At 37.2% G+C, this 17,721-nt stretch overlaps 2 protein-coding genes across 2 annotated transcripts; both read right to left on the bottom strand.

The window, feature by feature from the left end:
* Positions 1-4,979: 4,979 nt before the first annotated feature.
* Positions 4,980-9,472, bottom strand: thumpd1 (THUMP domain containing 1). Its single transcript, XM_062433467.1, has 5 exons — positions 9,040-9,472; positions 7,334-7,499; positions 7,144-7,229; positions 6,584-6,746; positions 4,980-6,120 (listed from the first exon to the last, which is right to left on the bottom strand). Exons 1-5 carry the CDS (start codon positions 9,244-9,246, stop codon positions 5,789-5,791), a joined length of 954 nt encoding a protein of 317 aa, XP_062289451.1. The 5' UTR covers positions 9,247-9,472; the 3' UTR covers positions 4,980-5,788.
* Positions 9,473-10,772: 1,300 nt separating this feature from the next.
* Positions 10,773-15,962, bottom strand: eri2 (ERI1 exoribonuclease family member 2). The gene is made up of 9 exons (XM_062426319.1): positions 15,940-15,962; positions 15,316-15,374; positions 15,096-15,176; positions 14,494-14,621; positions 14,222-14,384; positions 13,722-13,822; positions 13,355-13,436; positions 13,154-13,242; positions 10,773-12,691 (listed from the first exon to the last, which is right to left on the bottom strand). Exons 1-9 carry the CDS (start codon positions 15,960-15,962, stop codon positions 10,856-10,858), a joined length of 2,562 nt encoding a protein of 853 aa, XP_062282303.1. The 3' UTR covers positions 10,773-10,855.
* Between the last annotated feature and the right edge of the window lie 1,759 nt (positions 15,963-17,721).

Below are 17,721 nucleotides of genomic sequence, written 5' to 3'. Positions count from 1 at the left end.
GTTCTTGTTAGCATTATGCTAAAATGTGTCTCTCTGCAGCAAAAGCCACCCAGTGATATGGAAAGCACCCTCACAGAGGATTATACCGCTGATGAGAATGAGTGAATAAATGTGTTTTTGTGCAGAAGAGAATAACTATTCCTGAATTTGTTGTTCGCTCGGGTTTTCTCCTCTCTCCATACTGCGATTCTTACAGAAACCAAGCCCTCCCTTCTGCTCGCCTCCCTTCTTCTCCTGTCAAATTACGTAAACAGTCATTTAAATTCAAACAGCAACTTCATCCCAGGTATTAAGAAAATTAATTTCACAACATTAATAGCCGCCACTTAAAAATGCCCACTTATTTCCTCCACAAATTACTTCCCATAATCCTAATCAACTAAATCCGTCTGCTGGTTGCCCCCTTTTCTGCGGGGACAAATAAGGAATGTTTGGGATCAATATGAGCACTCTTGGCCTACCTGTAGGATTGTTGGGGTAACGGCTAATAGCAACGGGCTGACAGGCTGTCGAGGGTTGATAAGCATTTCTCATTATTGGATCCCATTCACAGCCAGCCTCCACACACATATGCACACACACACACACACACACGAGAATGTCTCCCAGAAATAGATGTTCTCCCAAAAACATATTCCCATCATTGTAACAAATGATAAAAAAAAATAAATAAATAAATGACTGGTGTGTGCATCTATTGACTATAGCATGTGTGTGTGACAAAAGGGAGAAAAGCATCTGGAAAGCTACAAACTGACACCTGCCTGGAGGGAACGGACAAAATAACAGAAAAGCCTGATTACACAACAGCAGCATAGTAAATAATAAATACCCGCTTGGCAAAGCTCATAATCGCTTTTTGTTGCGGTTGTCAGACGTGTGGGTGCAACGCAGCGGTCATTCTTGAGGCCATGATGTGTTGTTGAGCAGCTATCACATACAGTGTTATTTAGTCGATGTTTGTGGACAGTGGACTTGAAGTCATGGCTTTTGCTAATGCAGCTGTTTCTGTGTTTGGTGTGTGTTTTCTAAAAGTGGAAGGAGTACGCAGATCCTTTTCTCAAGTAAAAATGTATTTGGTGGTGTTTTCTGTATTTGGTGGTATTATCTGTATATGGATCAGTAACAAATAAGGGTTGGCAAGATGAGCAATTCAAAAAGATATAAAAATGGTCTTAAAAGCAGCATCGGGTTTGTTAAAATGTACATTTTGTTGGTTTTATATCATTTGAAATGACATTTGCACCATTAAAAAAAAAAAAAAAGTAAGAAAATGATGTACCAAAATATCAAATGGTGTAACCACAGAAGAATGATAAATATTACATATTTTATCCACCTACAATGTATTTAAGTGGACTTATACAAATGATTACTTCATTTAAAAAAATGTAAATGGTTCCTGATTTACACGATTCCCCAGATTAAATTTAATATTTAGAATAATTGTATTCCATGACCTTTATTTAATATAAACAAAGTTATAATGTAAGCCAAACTAATAGTTGATAATGACTTTTATAGAGAATTTAGCATTTTTAAGCAAGTTTATTATTTGGTACAAAGTTTTTTATGATTTTAGACTTGTTTGCTATAATCCTCTAATATATTCTCTCAAAATGGATTAAAAGCAGAAATCTTTTCCTGATTCCACACAAAAACGAATGTGTGCAAGTTATTCATATGTTTATATTCACATTTTAACCCTTTTAAATTTGTCTAAACCACACATGGTTTAGGAAGCACTGGAACACATCTGTATATGTTTTAACCAATACTGCCATGACCCTGTATATATCTGTACTGTAATTAGATTCTAATGATCTTTTATGTCTTATATTTATCTTATTGATATGTACCTGTGGATGTGTCTGAACTAAAATGTTCTTCTTGTCTGTATTTGGTTGTGTTTTCTCTACTTGTGATGTGTTTTTATACTTGCAGTGTGTTGACCGCTCAGGGCCACTGCACTTATCTTTTATTTCATCATTTTATTGAAGCGGGTTGGGTGAGGTCAGGGTGAAGGACGTAGATGTAGCAATGCACAATTATGGATCGAGCACCCTCATGTTCTTTTGCCCACTCATTCCCCGTTTCCATCTGTGCTCGCTGTAATATTAGTCGTCTGCAGAAGTGTCGGATAGTAACAAAAACTGCACAGACTGTTTTTAATGACAACATGAAGAGGGAACAGATGGACATAGGGAACGTAGAATAAAGTGATGCAAATACTAAAAAAGCATTATTTGTCACCCCTCTTGCTTTGATATGGCTTATCGTTGACTTATTTAGTAGTTGTAATTATTCTGAATTCCCTGTTGTTAACCTGTTCTCTCTTCATGCCGTAATTAAAAACAATGTGTGCCGTTTTTGTTACCACTTGACACTTTTTTATGAGCAGGATTTTAAGGCAACATAAGGAAACATATTGGGATGCAAAGAGACAAGCTGCTCAACTAATAGGCAATTAAAGGCCCTGAAAACACCAATCATCAATGAGCTTAATCAGTTCCTTACTTATAGGGACTGGATCCTTCATTACACAAGAAATTTGCACCGCAGTTCGAAGAGTTTTTGTTATTTCATATAAGATTTCTCTATTTGTGTCTTTGTGCTCTTCTTCCTCATTTGCAGTGGGCGGGCCTCTGTTGGACAGATTCCTTAAAGCACCAATCACGATTAAGCAACATTTGAAGATAAATGTGTGGGGTTGTGTGATTCACACTCAGACAGTCCTGATGATTCAGATTAACAGTTAAAACTCTTAATTCTTAATTAGTACATACTAATTAAGGATGGGCTTTTTTTTAAACATTAGCTTTCATTGTTGCTTTTTCAGTCATGGAAGCGTGATGTTATAAAGCAATATTTACAATTCGAAACGACATATTCAGCTATTTCAATGATCATTTTAACCACATGTAAGTAAAAGTAAACCTGGAGTCCTTGAAAAGCTCTAAAGCTCAACAATTCGCGCCTCGTTGTGTACATTCTGCAATCGAGAGAGCAGGCTACAGTTGTGTGGGGGCTGAGGCCATTGTTCGTGGTAAAGTGAGACAAATGAGACCCTGGAGAGCACTACTTAGCCACTCATAAAGGTCAGATATGGAGCTACACCAATGGATGCTAATCCTGACCCTGGGGACTGTGTGCACATGCGCCTGTGGATGCAATTGTTTCACAGGCCTGTGACATTTAAACCTGAATAAGCGTACAGTCCTGTGTGGCAGAACAGTGTGTACGTGCTTGTGTGCCTATTTGTCTGGAAAGCAGTGAGCTTTAGAGCCCAGAGAGTTTTAATTAGAAATGGCCTTGGGGGCAATTAAAACATCAGAAGCATTTTTTAAAATTTAGACAAAACTAAATGGTTGCTATTGTAAATATTCTCTTGATTATGATGTTCCTGGCTGCACAATTAAAGCTTCCACAAAATGCTCTTTATTAAATGAATAGAACATTTCAGGAACCTTCCTTTGCAGTAAATTATTTTTTAAAAAAAAGCATTCAGCAATCTTAAAAAATGCCTCTATGCATCTGTAGTAAATTATGTTGTGATTATATCCACTATTTTACACATAAGAATGTGACCTGACAGCAGCGACATCATTAAGATGCTGCCACTGTGATATCATTAAGAGGCCTCACTGTACATTAGCCATTATGTAGGCTAGTCACAGTCTAATTGGCATTGTACTAATAACACACTGGCAGGCTGAAAACATTCAATCCTTCCCCCTTGTGTCGCAGCTATAAGCTTGTCAGCAGGTCACACTGATTGGGGCACCTGAGAGCCAGTGGCGACGCAATTTGTGAGTTTTAGCTGAATACGGTGGAGATAACGACTGGAGGGTCACAGCAACAGTTCAGCCCACGTGTAATGAGCAGAGAGGAATTCACAATTCACTTAATGCATGTGTGTGTTGTGCGTACGTGACAGAGATAAAGAACTGTATAGATTAGATTGTTATGTAGTCCTTACACAGTATGTTTAATGGTATGCAGTATGACTGTGTCTAAGAGTCTGGTCATACTGCAGCAATTTTACTCTAGAAATCTTATTTTTCTTCATTTTAATCATTCAGTTTCCATGTGTCGGCCTAAAAATCGATAAACAAAGCTATATTCTGGTAATATCGTCAAAAGAAACCCATCAAACTCCAGAGAATTAAAGAAAAAAACTCAGTGGATGTACAGGAAACACACAATATTTTTACAGCAATATTGTTTAAACCTATAAAACTTAACTAATCTAAATATCATGAAAGATGTGCATATACTGAAAGAAAACAAACAAAAAATGCATCGGTCCTATTTGGTCATTTCTACTTCTATTTTTTTTTAAATTTCTATTGAAGACATATGATATGATTAACAATTTAAGTTTACAATACATGAAACTTTGAGAGATTGCAACTATAAAATGAACTGAATGAAGACCAAAGTTAATAGTTACGTGAAGACATACATGTAAATAATCTTATATTGCTGCAGGATGCATCATGTATGCAGTTATAAAGGTGTGTAATTTGTAAATGCTGCTAATAAATATAAAATCTTACCATTTTTAATTATAAACAGCTTTGAAAAAATTATAGAATAAGTGTTGTTTTTTTTACCTAGACAATACATTTTACTTTTATCAAAGATTCAGTGATAGATTATCAGTCTATTATCAGTCCCCCCCAGAACTACATACCCCTACAAAATGAGGGCTTAACTCCATCTTGTGGCAAAGAAACAAACTGCCACTTCAAATATGGTGGTGGGAGGTATTCACAATGTCAAACAACACATCTCACTCCATGATGTGAAACTGCTACGCATGTAAAAAGTGTAATATGTGCTGATTTTATCATCTTAATGTAGCTTTCTCCTCCTAGATTTGCTCCCACTTGTTCCCATCGCTGAAGCAGAATGCATCATAAAAGATATTTGGCACAAATTGTCAAACACACAGGAAGTTTTAATTCAGGGACTGTTTTAAGAAATAACAGTTACAAAAACAGAGAGTTATTAAATGTGGGCATACCAGTTAACCTGAACAAAACTTTGATTTCACGTCAAAAAACACACAAAAAAGTCACTGAATTAAAAAATTTAAGTTTGTGTTTTAAAGGTGCAGCGTGAAGAATTTAGTAGCATCGAGCAGTGAGGTTGCAGATTGCAGCCGACATGAAGGAGAACCTAAAGTGGCAGCGAAGCTCACAGAAAACATAAAACACACTTTCTATAGGCTAGTCAGTGTTTAGTTTGTCCGTTCTGGGCTACTGTAGAAACACGGTGGTGCAACATGCTGGCTGTGTGGAAGAGGACCAGCTCCCTGTAGATATAAAGGACTCATTCTAAGCTAATACAAACACAACTATTCTTATTTTCAGATGATTATACACTAATAAAAACATAGTCATGAATTTAATATTCTGTAACTGCCGAGTCTGCTCCGCTAGACGCCACTAAACTCTACATACTGCACCTTTAAGAAAAGCTGTCAGCTGCTGGAAAAGTTACGATATGTAATGGTGACATGTACAGTTCATTTAAAATCATTGCTATTTGAAAAGGACACCTCTATTAACTTGGTACTGATAATTAAAAAAAAAAAATACATTAAATTAGATAAGGTTCCTGTCTGATTCTTGCCAACTTCGTTATTTCGCCAAAAAGTGAACCAAAAAAATCGTCTTATCTTCGCCTTGAACCTCCTGTTTAAAAACAAAAACACTACAATATAAAGCAACTTAAGATCACGTCTTAAAAATATTTTAATCTAACTCCTACATGTGACCTGTTATTCCCCCTCACCTTCACCCTTATCACCCTCCTTGTTGTCCTGCGGCACATTTTTGTCCTTCTCTTCTTCAGCGGTCTTCTCCTCTTGCTTTGCCTCCTCTGCATCACTTTTCTCTTTCTGCTCAGCTGTGGTCGTATCAATTTTTGGTGTGGTCACGTCAGGCTTGGGTATGTCCTCTTTCACCACCTCCTGAACATTGTACTTTCTATATAGCGCATAGTCTTTCACCACACTGAGGCAACACACATTCTTGATGACCTCCACAATGACGGTGAGTTCTGGGTTGGTCAAATCCACTTTGTTTTTAGGGTTCAGCTTCCCCACTAAACCTGCAAAAAGGTCAAAGACAAAAAGGAAAAGTCAGTTCTCCTCTGCAGCAGTTTTATCAAGCGTAACCCTTACAGACTGTTTTTGACCCAAAATGGCTTGAAATTTGATGACTCCCCCTAAAGTGACCCAGAACATACAAAAAAGGAAATATTTAAACTTTTAAAAAAATCTATTTTTGTAGCGTGTTTAATCCATATTTATCCAAAATTTCAAATATGTTCATTCTTTACATTTAATATAATTCATTGAAATAGTTTTGTTTTCATGTTTTATGTATCTTCAGCTCTCTGAAAGCTTCATTAAGGATAAAACATGCTTATTAATGACTGACGAGGTATTTATGAATGATTTGTGCTTCAGAAGTTTGTTATATTATGAGGAAATACTGTGACTGTGGGTGAGAATATGAACAGTATGTGAGGGTTATAAATGATGTGAATATAAACTGAGTCAAAAGACTACCTGCAATAGATTTGATGATTTCATCCCTCTTGTTGTGGCTGCTGTTTCGGGCCTTGAAAGCGATCTGGTAGGTGCCAGAGTTTGGGGCTTTGAACCAAGGCTCCAGGAACTCGGTCAGGTACTTCACCATGTCCTCCTGGAAGGCCTTGCAGGTTCCAGTTACCTTCAAGAGAGAAAATATAGATTAGTGAGTGGGAATTTAAACTGGAAATCATTTTAGTCCTTATATTTTTACATTTATTTAGACTGTTTTGAGACAGATTAGAAGACAGCAGCACCTGAATTCATTAAACCTGGTCTGAGAACAGCCTGGTTGACACTATGATGCAATGCTAAAAGTGTGCTTAATGGTTATGATTTGGACTAAATAGGTGTTCTTTTTAAATGTCTAATAATAAGTTATTTTTAAAACAACTGTCTTATTTGTAATATACATACAGGCTTGTTAAGTTGAACTCATGAAAGCTATTCTGCTCCAGTGTATCTAAATGTCTTTCCACACTGCATCTGTCACAATCACTTCCACCGTCTTAAACTCAGTAAAGATTTAAGTGTCTCACCGGCAGCATCCGGAGGATCACTCTGGACTTCTTCTTCTTGGTGGTGTGGAGATCGGACAGGATGTGATGAACCAGCTTGTCAGAATCTAAGAGAAGGAAAAAAAAACAAAAAAAAAACCCAAATTTAAGTCACAATAATAAAACAATAAATCTCACCAACTATTCTTATATTATATTATCTAATGCATACCCAGATTTTTAGTTTTGATGAAGATGACATTGTTTGCCCCGCTGTCCAGAGCCTGGAAACGCCTCTCTTGTTTGACTCCTGATGTTTTCAGTTGCGCCACTTCCTTCTTCAGTGCTTCTTCGACATCTTCTTCATCCCCCTCCTCTTCTTCACTGCTGTCTTGCAACTGTGATCAAAAGGTTAACATGTTGTAAATACAAGACAAGCTCTTTAACTGATGGAAAAAAGTAAACAGTTGTGCAGAGTCTGAGGTGACAAATCAAAAATCAAGAGTTCAAAATTTAAACAGAATCAATTCACAAATGTTTTGAATTTAGTTTTATTTCATCGTTATTTAACCTTTTAATCTTTATTTGATATAAAACAGAGAAAATAAGCAAATACGGACATTTAGTATCTCTGCTTCATACATGATTTAACTGATTATCAGATTATGAACTAGAGCTTAGACTAACAATTACTTTCATCATTGATTAATCTGTCTTTGTTTTTCCTCAATTAACTGATTCGTTGTTCAGTTTAGAAAATGCTGAAAAATGTTGATCACTGTTTCACAAAGATTAAGATGCAACCTAAAATGTCTCAAATGAAAGATAGTTGACTAATAGATGCAGCTCTATTATGAACCAACTAATTGATTAATCAACTAATATTTTCAGTACCATCTCAGACTGTCACATTTTTCAGTTAATTCATGATTCCTCACTCAAGACTAGTGCACGATCGATACTGTATTTTTGGGGCAGATGCCGATATAATGGAATAAAAAAAAAAAATCTGATATCAATATATTTGCCGATAATCTTATAAATACAGAATATATACATATCTGTGTAATATATATATCAAACACGATGTCAGATAGTAAAGTAAAGTTCACTAAGAAGATCTGAGATCCACTGACTCAGGTCAGATAGTGGAGCCCAGAGTTCAGACTAAACAAGGTGAAGCAGCTTTTAGCCTTTACGCTGCACACAACTGGAACAAACTACCAGCAGAACTGAAATCAGCCGCAAATGTGAATAATTTTAAATCCAGGTTAAAAATGTCTCTCTTTTGATGTGCTTATGATTGAGCTCTTTTAAAGCATTTTAAATCAAATCATTATTTTATGCTGCACTCTCATACTTTAAACTCTATTTAAGTCTAGCTTTTTGTTTCTTTCTCTCTATTTTTCTGTACTTTGTTTTTTTTAATATAATTGGGTTTTTCTTGTTTTTTAAACCTATAATTTAATGTTTCCAATTATTATTGTTTAACATTTTGTTTTTATGTCAAGCACATTGAGTTAACCCATGTATGAAATGTGCTTTAAATAAAGCTGCCTTGCCTTAATAATAAAACACACACACCAACAAAAAGTATGTAACTTGAATTAAGAAAAAAAAAATCCTGCCTATATAACTTTTAAAAATAAGAAGTGATCTGATATATTGGTCTGGCTGAACCTCAACACTATCAGCAAGGTAGTAGCTATTAAGAGAAGTATAGAGAGTAGTATAAAGTTTATAGTGTGGAGTAATAAAAACAAACACCATAAAATGTGTCAAAACAAGAACAACTAAACCAGTTTTCACTCCCTCCTAAAGTCTCAAGCTGCAGCTCACTTGTCCAACCTGCACAGCAACTTATAAAGAACTTCTTTACAATTAACAAATCCATTCAAACATCTCATAAATGACCCTTAAAGTGTTTGCAGTGCTCACCTTCTCAGGCCCAAACAGCTCATCTGCGTATTCACTGAGCAGGTTGTAGGCCTCTGCAGTGCATTTCCTCTCGTTCATGTTGCATGTGATGAGGATGCCCTGCATGCCCACCTCCAGCTCCCGGGACCCTTTATACCTCTTGCTGTGGTAGCCAGCTCCATACCTCTTCTTGTTGCGTTTCCTCGAGTCATTTTGCACGGCTGACATGTTTTTAAATATGCCTCTAAAAGGAGAGAAATATACACAACCCCCCTCCAAAAAACTCAGTAGCAGCAGGCTAGCGTCTTGTTTTGGTTCCTCCTTCTCCTTTCTGAGACTTTAAAGCTGCAGCGACTACACTTTTAAAAAAAGCCTGAAGAGTTCACAAAAACCTCAAACCTGACCGTGGAAACATGTGTTGAAGTTGAAGCTGTACCTGTGGCATGAAACGACGTCTCATTCAGTCTTTGCCATTCAACACAGCACGTTTTACAGTCCTGGACGGCGTGCGAGGAGGGACAAAAGAGCGACGCGCGAAGCAGAAATAATACAAACACACATGTAGGCAGAGTTAGGAGGGAACTAGTTACATGTGACAGTGTTACAGAGCTTAATTTAATAACACAATAAATGTAACTGTAATCCTTTACAGTTAATAAGAAAAAATGTGTAACTTAACCACAGTTACTTATAAAAATGTTGATCTCAAGGAACCTTTAAGATTTTGCCCCTAATTTTTTAAGATAAGATATTCCTTAATTACAGCAGCAAGTGGACAGTAAAATAGAAGAGCAGCAATAAGAAAAAAGAAAAAAGAACAATACTATTAAGTACAAAAACAATAATAGTAAAAATATATAATAAAAATAATTGTGACATTATTTACAAGAGTAATATTGGTATTGAGTGGTAATATCCCAGAGGTGATATTCTTATTGCACAGATTAAAGTGAAATTATTTATTTATATTTAACATGTTACTGAATACATATATATGCTGCTGTTTTAATTCTTTGAAATCAATATTTTGTAAATAAATCATGACACGGGCTTATTTGGAGCACACACATGGGTTTAAATGGTGTCACAGTGCCAATTAAGCCCATACCAGACTATCTTTATGTAATATTCCAAAATCTACATGAACTAATGAATACATTTTCAAATGAAAGATAAATCTTGCTTTATAAGAAATTGTTAATATTACATCTGATCCTTCTTCATACCTCGGTACCTAAGAAAATGCAAATATTCATATTTCAAACGTTTAAGTCTTTACTGTGAGGTGACAAAAGCTTTTAATATTAAAACTCTGCACAGTGAAGTTCAAACAACCACGTCAAGTAGAAATAAGCAAAAAGCTTTAAAAAAAAATGTTTAAAACATTTTATCTTCAAATCTCATTTCTCAAACAGTATATTTATCATACATCACAAAAAACTGAAGCTCATTTTTGCATGACCATAATTATCATTGTTCATTCTTGATAAATATATTGGCTTTTTTTCTCCACCAAAACTTCAATAATGACAAATATTATCCATTAAGAATTCATTAAGTATTTCATTTGCAGTAAAAAAAAGCAAACATTTGGCTTCATGGCATTTTAACCTAAAGAATCAACCATTTTTAATAGTGCAATCACTCAATTAGGCATTTACGAGTCATCATCCTCCAAAAATATCTGTTCAGAGTTATCCTTTTTTATTTTGGGGTAAAGAGGAGAAACTAAATATATGTATGCAGGAAAAGTCTTTGTGAGAATTGATCACAGTTTGCCTTTACGGTGTCTCAAGGTGTAAAAGAGGTAGAACGGAGCAGATACAGTTTACAGCTCTTAGTAGCTCTTTCTTAGTGATGAACTCTGTGGTGGACGGCAGCTGACAGTTGAGTTATTCTGACACAGTGAGACAGAGGACCTGACAGCAGGAGAAACCACTGAGCTGCTCTTCATCAGCGCCGACTCCCACTTGAAGAACTCGCATCCTTTCTGGATCCTGTTGCCGCTGCCCGACCGGCGGACCGCACAGCAATAAAACCCTCTGCCGTGGTTCGGACCACCGTTGGACACAACCTGACGCTTTGCACGGCGGCCACATCCACACAGTGGGGCAGTGATCTTCCCTCCTCCTGCTCCTCTTCCTCTCATGGTTGCAGGAACGGAGGATCGATTGATAGATGAGGAGAATGTGTTGGTTTTGGGTTTGGCAAATGAGGTAATAGAGGTGGAAGTTCTCTCCTTGACATTTAAAGGATTGGAGGATCTATTGATAGATGAGGAGAACGTGTTGGTTGACATAGAGGAAAGGACGTTCTTGGAGAAGTTAAGAGAGGAGGGAGCTGCGACCTTCTTCGCTGAGTTGGTAAAGATGCTAAAGGAAGACTTTGGAGTCTCTTTGTTCTTTTTGTATTGTGTGACGGTTGCATTGGGTTTGGCAAATGAGATATTAGGGGTGGAAGTTTTCTCTGAGACATTCACAGGAATGGAGGATTGATTTATTGATGAGGAGAACGTGTTGGTTGACAAAGAGGAAAGGACGTTCTTGGAGAAGTTAAGAGAGGAGGAAGCTGTGGCCTGTTTTTCTGAGTCAGTGTAGATGCTGAAGGAAGATTTTGGAGTCTCTTTGTGCTTTGTGTGTTGTGTGATGGTTGTTCTGGGTTTGACAAATGAGGTATATGGGGTGGAAGTTTTCTCTGGGACGAAGGGCTTCAGCCTGAACGTAGAAGGTGTGTTTATTTTAGAGTTGTCATGTGACACAGCTGGTTTCTCTTGAGGTAGCGGAGCTTTCATTCTTGATTTCTGCTGCTTGGATTTGGAGCTCCAATTAACAGTTTGTGGCACAGCAAAGTAAGCTTCTGGCTCTGAGGTGGTTGAATGGTGCTTCGTCTTATTTAACTGACCGGAGACATTAATGTGGGATCTTACCTCCTTTGTAGGGTCAGACATTGAGGATGACTTACTGGTCTCTATCCTTTGAGTTTTACTTCCAGCGCTCACAGTTTCTCTTACATTGTCTCTTAATGTGACCCGACCCGCTCGTGAATGTGAATCATCAGGCTCGTCCGACACATAACACATGCCGTCAAAATCTGGCATGTACTCAAATTCTCTGTCGGTTTCAACGCTCGCATCATCACCGTCCAACACCACGTCATCATACGAGCCACACCTGTCCTCAGTTTCTACTAACAGTTCTGCACATTCCTCTTTCCTCATAAATCTTGCTGTTCTTGTTTTTGAGGTCTGGTTTTGCTGAGGCAGGTGGGAGAAGAAGTCGATAGTAGTAGAACACATAACAAGGCTGCTGCTGTCGTTGTTGTTGAATGGTGAAGGACATTTGGTCATAACTGAAGAGGGATGATTGGTGACAACCTCTGCTGTGATTGACCTACTGTTGCTCTTCCTGTTGCGTCCCCACAGTGGCGTCGTCGCACCATTCAGCAGAGTCTTCGGTGACACCAGGCTTTGAACAGACTCCTGAACTGAGCTTGAGTTCTCCTCTGTGGTTAAAACCTTCGTATTGCTATTCGTACATGATTTCATATGACCAGATTTTAGAGGAATCTTGGATGATAAAGGTGTATTTGTGGTATTTGCATTTTCTTCTTTATTTGTGTTGGGTTTTTCTGTCTTGTGTGTGTTTCCAAACATGGGTTTGACCGTTGGTGGGGTCTATGAGAAGAAGACAACATGAAAGATATAATCAGTAATGCATTAAATATCACCCATAGCTGATTTTTCATTCAAACTGTATTGTCAGATTACTTCTGCAAGAAGTTATAGGTTCTACACTCTACAGCCCATTTGAAGTGAATGTCTAATTATCTTGCTTCATTCTCACCAAGTCTCAAGAAAAATTTATTTCACTTTTTACGCTGCATAAAATACAAAAATCTAAAAACTTGAGCAGATAAAAGGCAGGACGATAACAGTCAAGATAAATATTTGTTTATTTATATAAATAAAACTTTACAGCACTTAAAAAAAATTCTACATCTTCAATCTTTCCGAATCAAACAAGCTTCATCCATGAAGACTTCCGTATGGTCTTCATCCCTAACAGGTTTTGTTTGGGGAGGCAGAGGAGGAACCAGGAATTTAGGGGTTGGGATGCATCGTTGGATGGCCACTCACCCTGTCCAGACTCCTCGTGATCTTCATCACACACCCATCCCTCATCATCCTCGCTGTCAGCTGAGCTGTATTTCTGGCGTCGTCCACACCTGAGGAAAGATGGAAAATAAGAAAGATGTGAGAAAAAAACAAAAACAATCAAGTGGCAGGTATTTTATAATGTAGAATTATCAGTCACAAACAACTTTAGCTTATTTGTACCAGAATGTTCTCTCCCAGAAAACTGTATCCCTAGATCTTGTAGTGCCCCATTCAGACCTTTTGGCTTTCTGTTGTAAAACAGCTGGAGACAAAAAAATGTTTTTTTTATCACAACATGAGAAATCCTGAGAACAAAAATTATTTGAACAAGGACAGAAAATAGTAGTAATTAGTAATTAGTGGCTGTAGTCAGATAAAATAAGAAAGTTGAGTATATCACTTTTGGCAGTGGAAACTATTAATAAAGTAACTAATCAATATAATGAATCAGTTACAAACTGAACTGCTAGAAACAGCCATTAAAATAAATGGGAGAGCAGGAAAGAGAGCAGAGGTGGACAGACAAAGTGACGGAGCATCCACTCACCCTGTATGTGCTCCTCAGATCTATCCAGCTGTTGAGAACATCAGGTTTATGGATCTGCTTACGTTTACACTCGAACTGCAAACAAACTCCAAGATCCCAGTCTGATACACAAAGTGGGAGGAGGCACATTAAAATTAACAACGTGTTTCAACTTAATTTGTCCATTTAATATTTTTTAAAATTGTCAAAACTCAAATATGTTGTAAACTAAACTTTGAGATGTTCTGGTTGATGTTGTCCTACCATTGCATGTAATGACTTGTATTTAATTTGTTATCTACACATCCGAAAATTATTTGGTGTTTTTGTACAAAATTTGTAATGTTTGAAAATGAAAAGAGTATTTCAGTTCATTTTAAGAGTCATCTTGCCTCAAACACAGCAAAGAGCTCCCTTAATTGAGGCAGAGACTGATTGTGATGAGGCTTACTGGGATTTATCACTAACAATATGTGGTAACTCTGACCTTGGAGTTGTAAACACACACAAACGATTTTTACCTGACCATGTGAGGAAAGTACACAGTTTTTGAGAGGGTGAAGGTGCAGAACATCTCTGTTGTCTGTTGGGGAAGACCACTCCCATCTGGAGCTGCAGGTTTTGTAGCCAGCGGCTGAACCGAGAAAGACAGATCTGGAGGGGGATCCCTGCCTCCACTTGCATCTATAAGACAGACAAATAAAGCTGTCAGATGTAAAACAATTCACTGTAAAAAAGGAGCAGGAAGTACATTGCTATCTTTGTAATTGTGCATTTATGCCTTTGTACGAACCTGTGTGATCCCCGTCAGCTCAGTGCAGAACTCGGACAGAACAGGGCGCTCTTGAGGTTGAACATACGTGTGAAACTCAGACTCGATCTCCCCTGTCGACGTGTTCAAGAGAACAGCAGGAAACTCAACTGCACAACAGGACGAAAGGAGAGAAGAGGTAAGAGATACAAAAATAGGACTTTAACAACATTATTTTCATAAGTTTGGTGCATAAAAATGTTGATCACTGTTTCCCCAAAGCCCAAGATGATGTCCTCAAATGTCTGGTTTCGTTCACATCAGAATCAGAACCAGACTCAAGTTTATTGCCAATCAGTTTGCACATATAAGGAATTTGCTTCGGTGTCAGTCCTCAACAGTTCAAAACCCAAAGATATTTAGTTTACTGTCATAGAAGACTACAGAGGTCAGACATGATTTATATTTAAGAAGCCTGAATCTGGGAATTTTGACCTTTTCTTTTCTTGACATAAAAATGTAATATCTGGCAACTAATTGAATGAGCAACTAATCATTTCAGCTCTAAATTAAATATTTTTTGTCTACATTTTTTAAATGGTATTGAGTTGTATCTTTTCGAAGTCATTCCTCAAAAAACGTACTAATTTCCTGGGTGTAGTTGTTTTTCTCTCTCCAACAAGTGGACTCGAAATCAATCACAATCAGGTATGAAAATATTTGATCTGGGGAAAAAAAAGACAACAATAATAATAAACAAACAAACATTTTTATATAATGTCACAAATAATCCAATGTGAAAATGCAGTGAGATCTTGTTGCACTTTCTGTATACACATCATCAAATTAAATACGCATACTTACTTAATACCATTGGTTTCTTTCCTGAGGACTGACTGCGCTGCCTCAGCAGTCCAAGTTCTCTGTGTGGAAAGATTGAAGAGTCATGAATAGAAAATCTAAAATCAAACAAACAACACTCTCTACAGGAAAGGACAGAGCAGGTACCTCCCAGTCCCACTAAAAAAGACTGATGCTGTCCTGACCATTTAAATCCCAGGAACATTACACACATGTATATAATCTCAGGAACTTCTACATATTGCACATTTATATATATTGCAGATTTATTCACACAGACTGTTTTACTGTATCTACTCTTTTCCCACTGCACTGGTGTGTCAAGATACATCTTATCTTCTCTTATTCGTGATATTTTTTGCAGGAGTTTAGCTGTAAATGAGTAAAGTACTGCACTACTACTTCTTACTGAGTAAAATGTTTCGGAGAACAAGCATTGTTGGCCAGTTTAGACACAAATAAATCAATTTTTACAACAACATTCAAACACTGAACCTAACCCAGTATGTTTAAACTAGTTAATAAACATTTCAAGCTAAATTAAAACGTCACTTTGTCTCACAGTACGTTTTGGGGACAGTGGCCACTGAGTCAAAAGCCTAATAACAAAGAGTTTATATCACTTACTTGGCCAGTTTCTTTGTAGCCATAGCTGCTACTTGAATCCAGAGCACCGATGATTTTGGTTAAAATCATTACAGGTTAAACTATAACCAGGGCCTGCCTCTATATTGATTTACAAACGCAGTAGAAGTCGCGCTGTTTCTTTCAAATGTTCATCCATTATTGTGGCCTCGATTAACTGAGACTGAAAGTCTGAGAAATCAACTGCGGAAGAGATCGATCGTAAAATGCGTCCGAAGTTTACCGAAACTAAACAAACTACACTTCCGTTTTTTATCAAAACAAAAGCATGAGGTTAACACTGCACATGAAAAAAAGGATTTACATGTCAATATGGAGTCATTTTGATTTATAAAGTGTAATATTTTCCGTCAAATGTGAGTAATATTATCTGTGTAACATGAAAGGACAAAAATACCTGCGTATAAATAAAAGTATAACAATTATTTTAAAGGTACCAAACCGGAAGCAGTGGTAGTCACCGTATTATTAACCTCCACCTGCATTCCGCGAAGACCCGCCCTCTTCTACCTCTGATTGGCTAGTACTCGTTGCCTTTGTTGGTTTAGATTGGTTGGTTTCAGGCATGACGTAAGAACATCAGCGTCACAGCCAATCAGAGGCATAGATGGGCAGAATGCGGGTGGGAAAATAACGTCTTTTAGTAGCAGTTCTAACGTGTAGCCAAGCCTGTGTTTTGGCCATGTGAGTTTAGTTTTCTGGTGGAAAAATAAGACTTTGGAAGCCCCCTGGACCACCAATATTTGGTATACATATATATGTTGTTACTGGCTTCTGTCCTCATATCTCGTTTAAACGTCTAAATACGTGTACATTGTATAGAGTGTAAATAGTTGTTGCTACATGTGTCTATACTGTAAGTGTCTCCATCTGACCTGCACAAACAGGTAAAGACCAAAGCTTTCTTTTAATGCTTGACACTTGCAGCATTAATCAGCCAAATTCATCATGAAACAGACACTGTATGTGCTTCTAATTGTAACATGTCCCATCATAGGATACAGTACAAGATCATATTTTGTCAGTCGGCTTCTTTTACCCATAATAGCTGTGTTTTAAAGTGTTCAAATCACCAGGATGTTATTCTTAAATACTTTTCGAAGCTTATTTTAGTCATCAATTACCCTGCTCATCATTTGGGCTATAAATTGTCTGAACAATGTCAACTACAAGTTACTTAGGGTGAAGGTGCTGTCTAGAAATTGCTTGTTTTGTCCACCCACACTTTAAAATTCAAAGAAATTCAATTTGCCAACACATAAGAGAAAGACAAGCAGTAAATCTTCACAAATGACAGCTGTAAGTGAGGCAAAGTTTAGCATTTTTACTTGGAAAAAGTACTTAACCCTCCTGTTGTCCTTGGGTCAATTTTGACCTGCGAGGATAACAGGCGTTAACTAAGAAATTAGGTATAGTTTCTTTAAATGAAGCCTATTGATCATAATTTCCAAATAAATACGTGTAAAACCTGTGGTAATAAATTGGAATGAAGTTGGCTTAAAAGGTCTAACAGAGAATTGGGTTATAATGTATACCTTATGTCTTATAAACAGTCAAACCAGACCAAGTAAATTTTGACTCAGGAAGGCAAAAGTTGCACGGGCGACAGGGCGACAACAGGAGGCTTAAGCATTTATTAAACTAGTTGTAGTTCATTTTAAGGTTTAAAAACTAATCTTGCAGCTGTAGGTTCCAACATCTCTATCAGTCATCTAATATTTCCTCTGTTGTAGTGTTCAGAGTGTGAATCAGCCTCAGCTGCAG

This window comes from Scomber scombrus, chromosome 2, assembly GCF_963691925.1.
Source record: "Scomber scombrus chromosome 2, fScoSco1.1, whole genome shotgun sequence".
NCBI lineage: Eukaryota > Metazoa > Chordata > Actinopteri > Scombriformes > Scombridae > Scomber > Scomber scombrus.
This window is presented reverse-complemented; position numbering and strand designations above follow the sequence as displayed.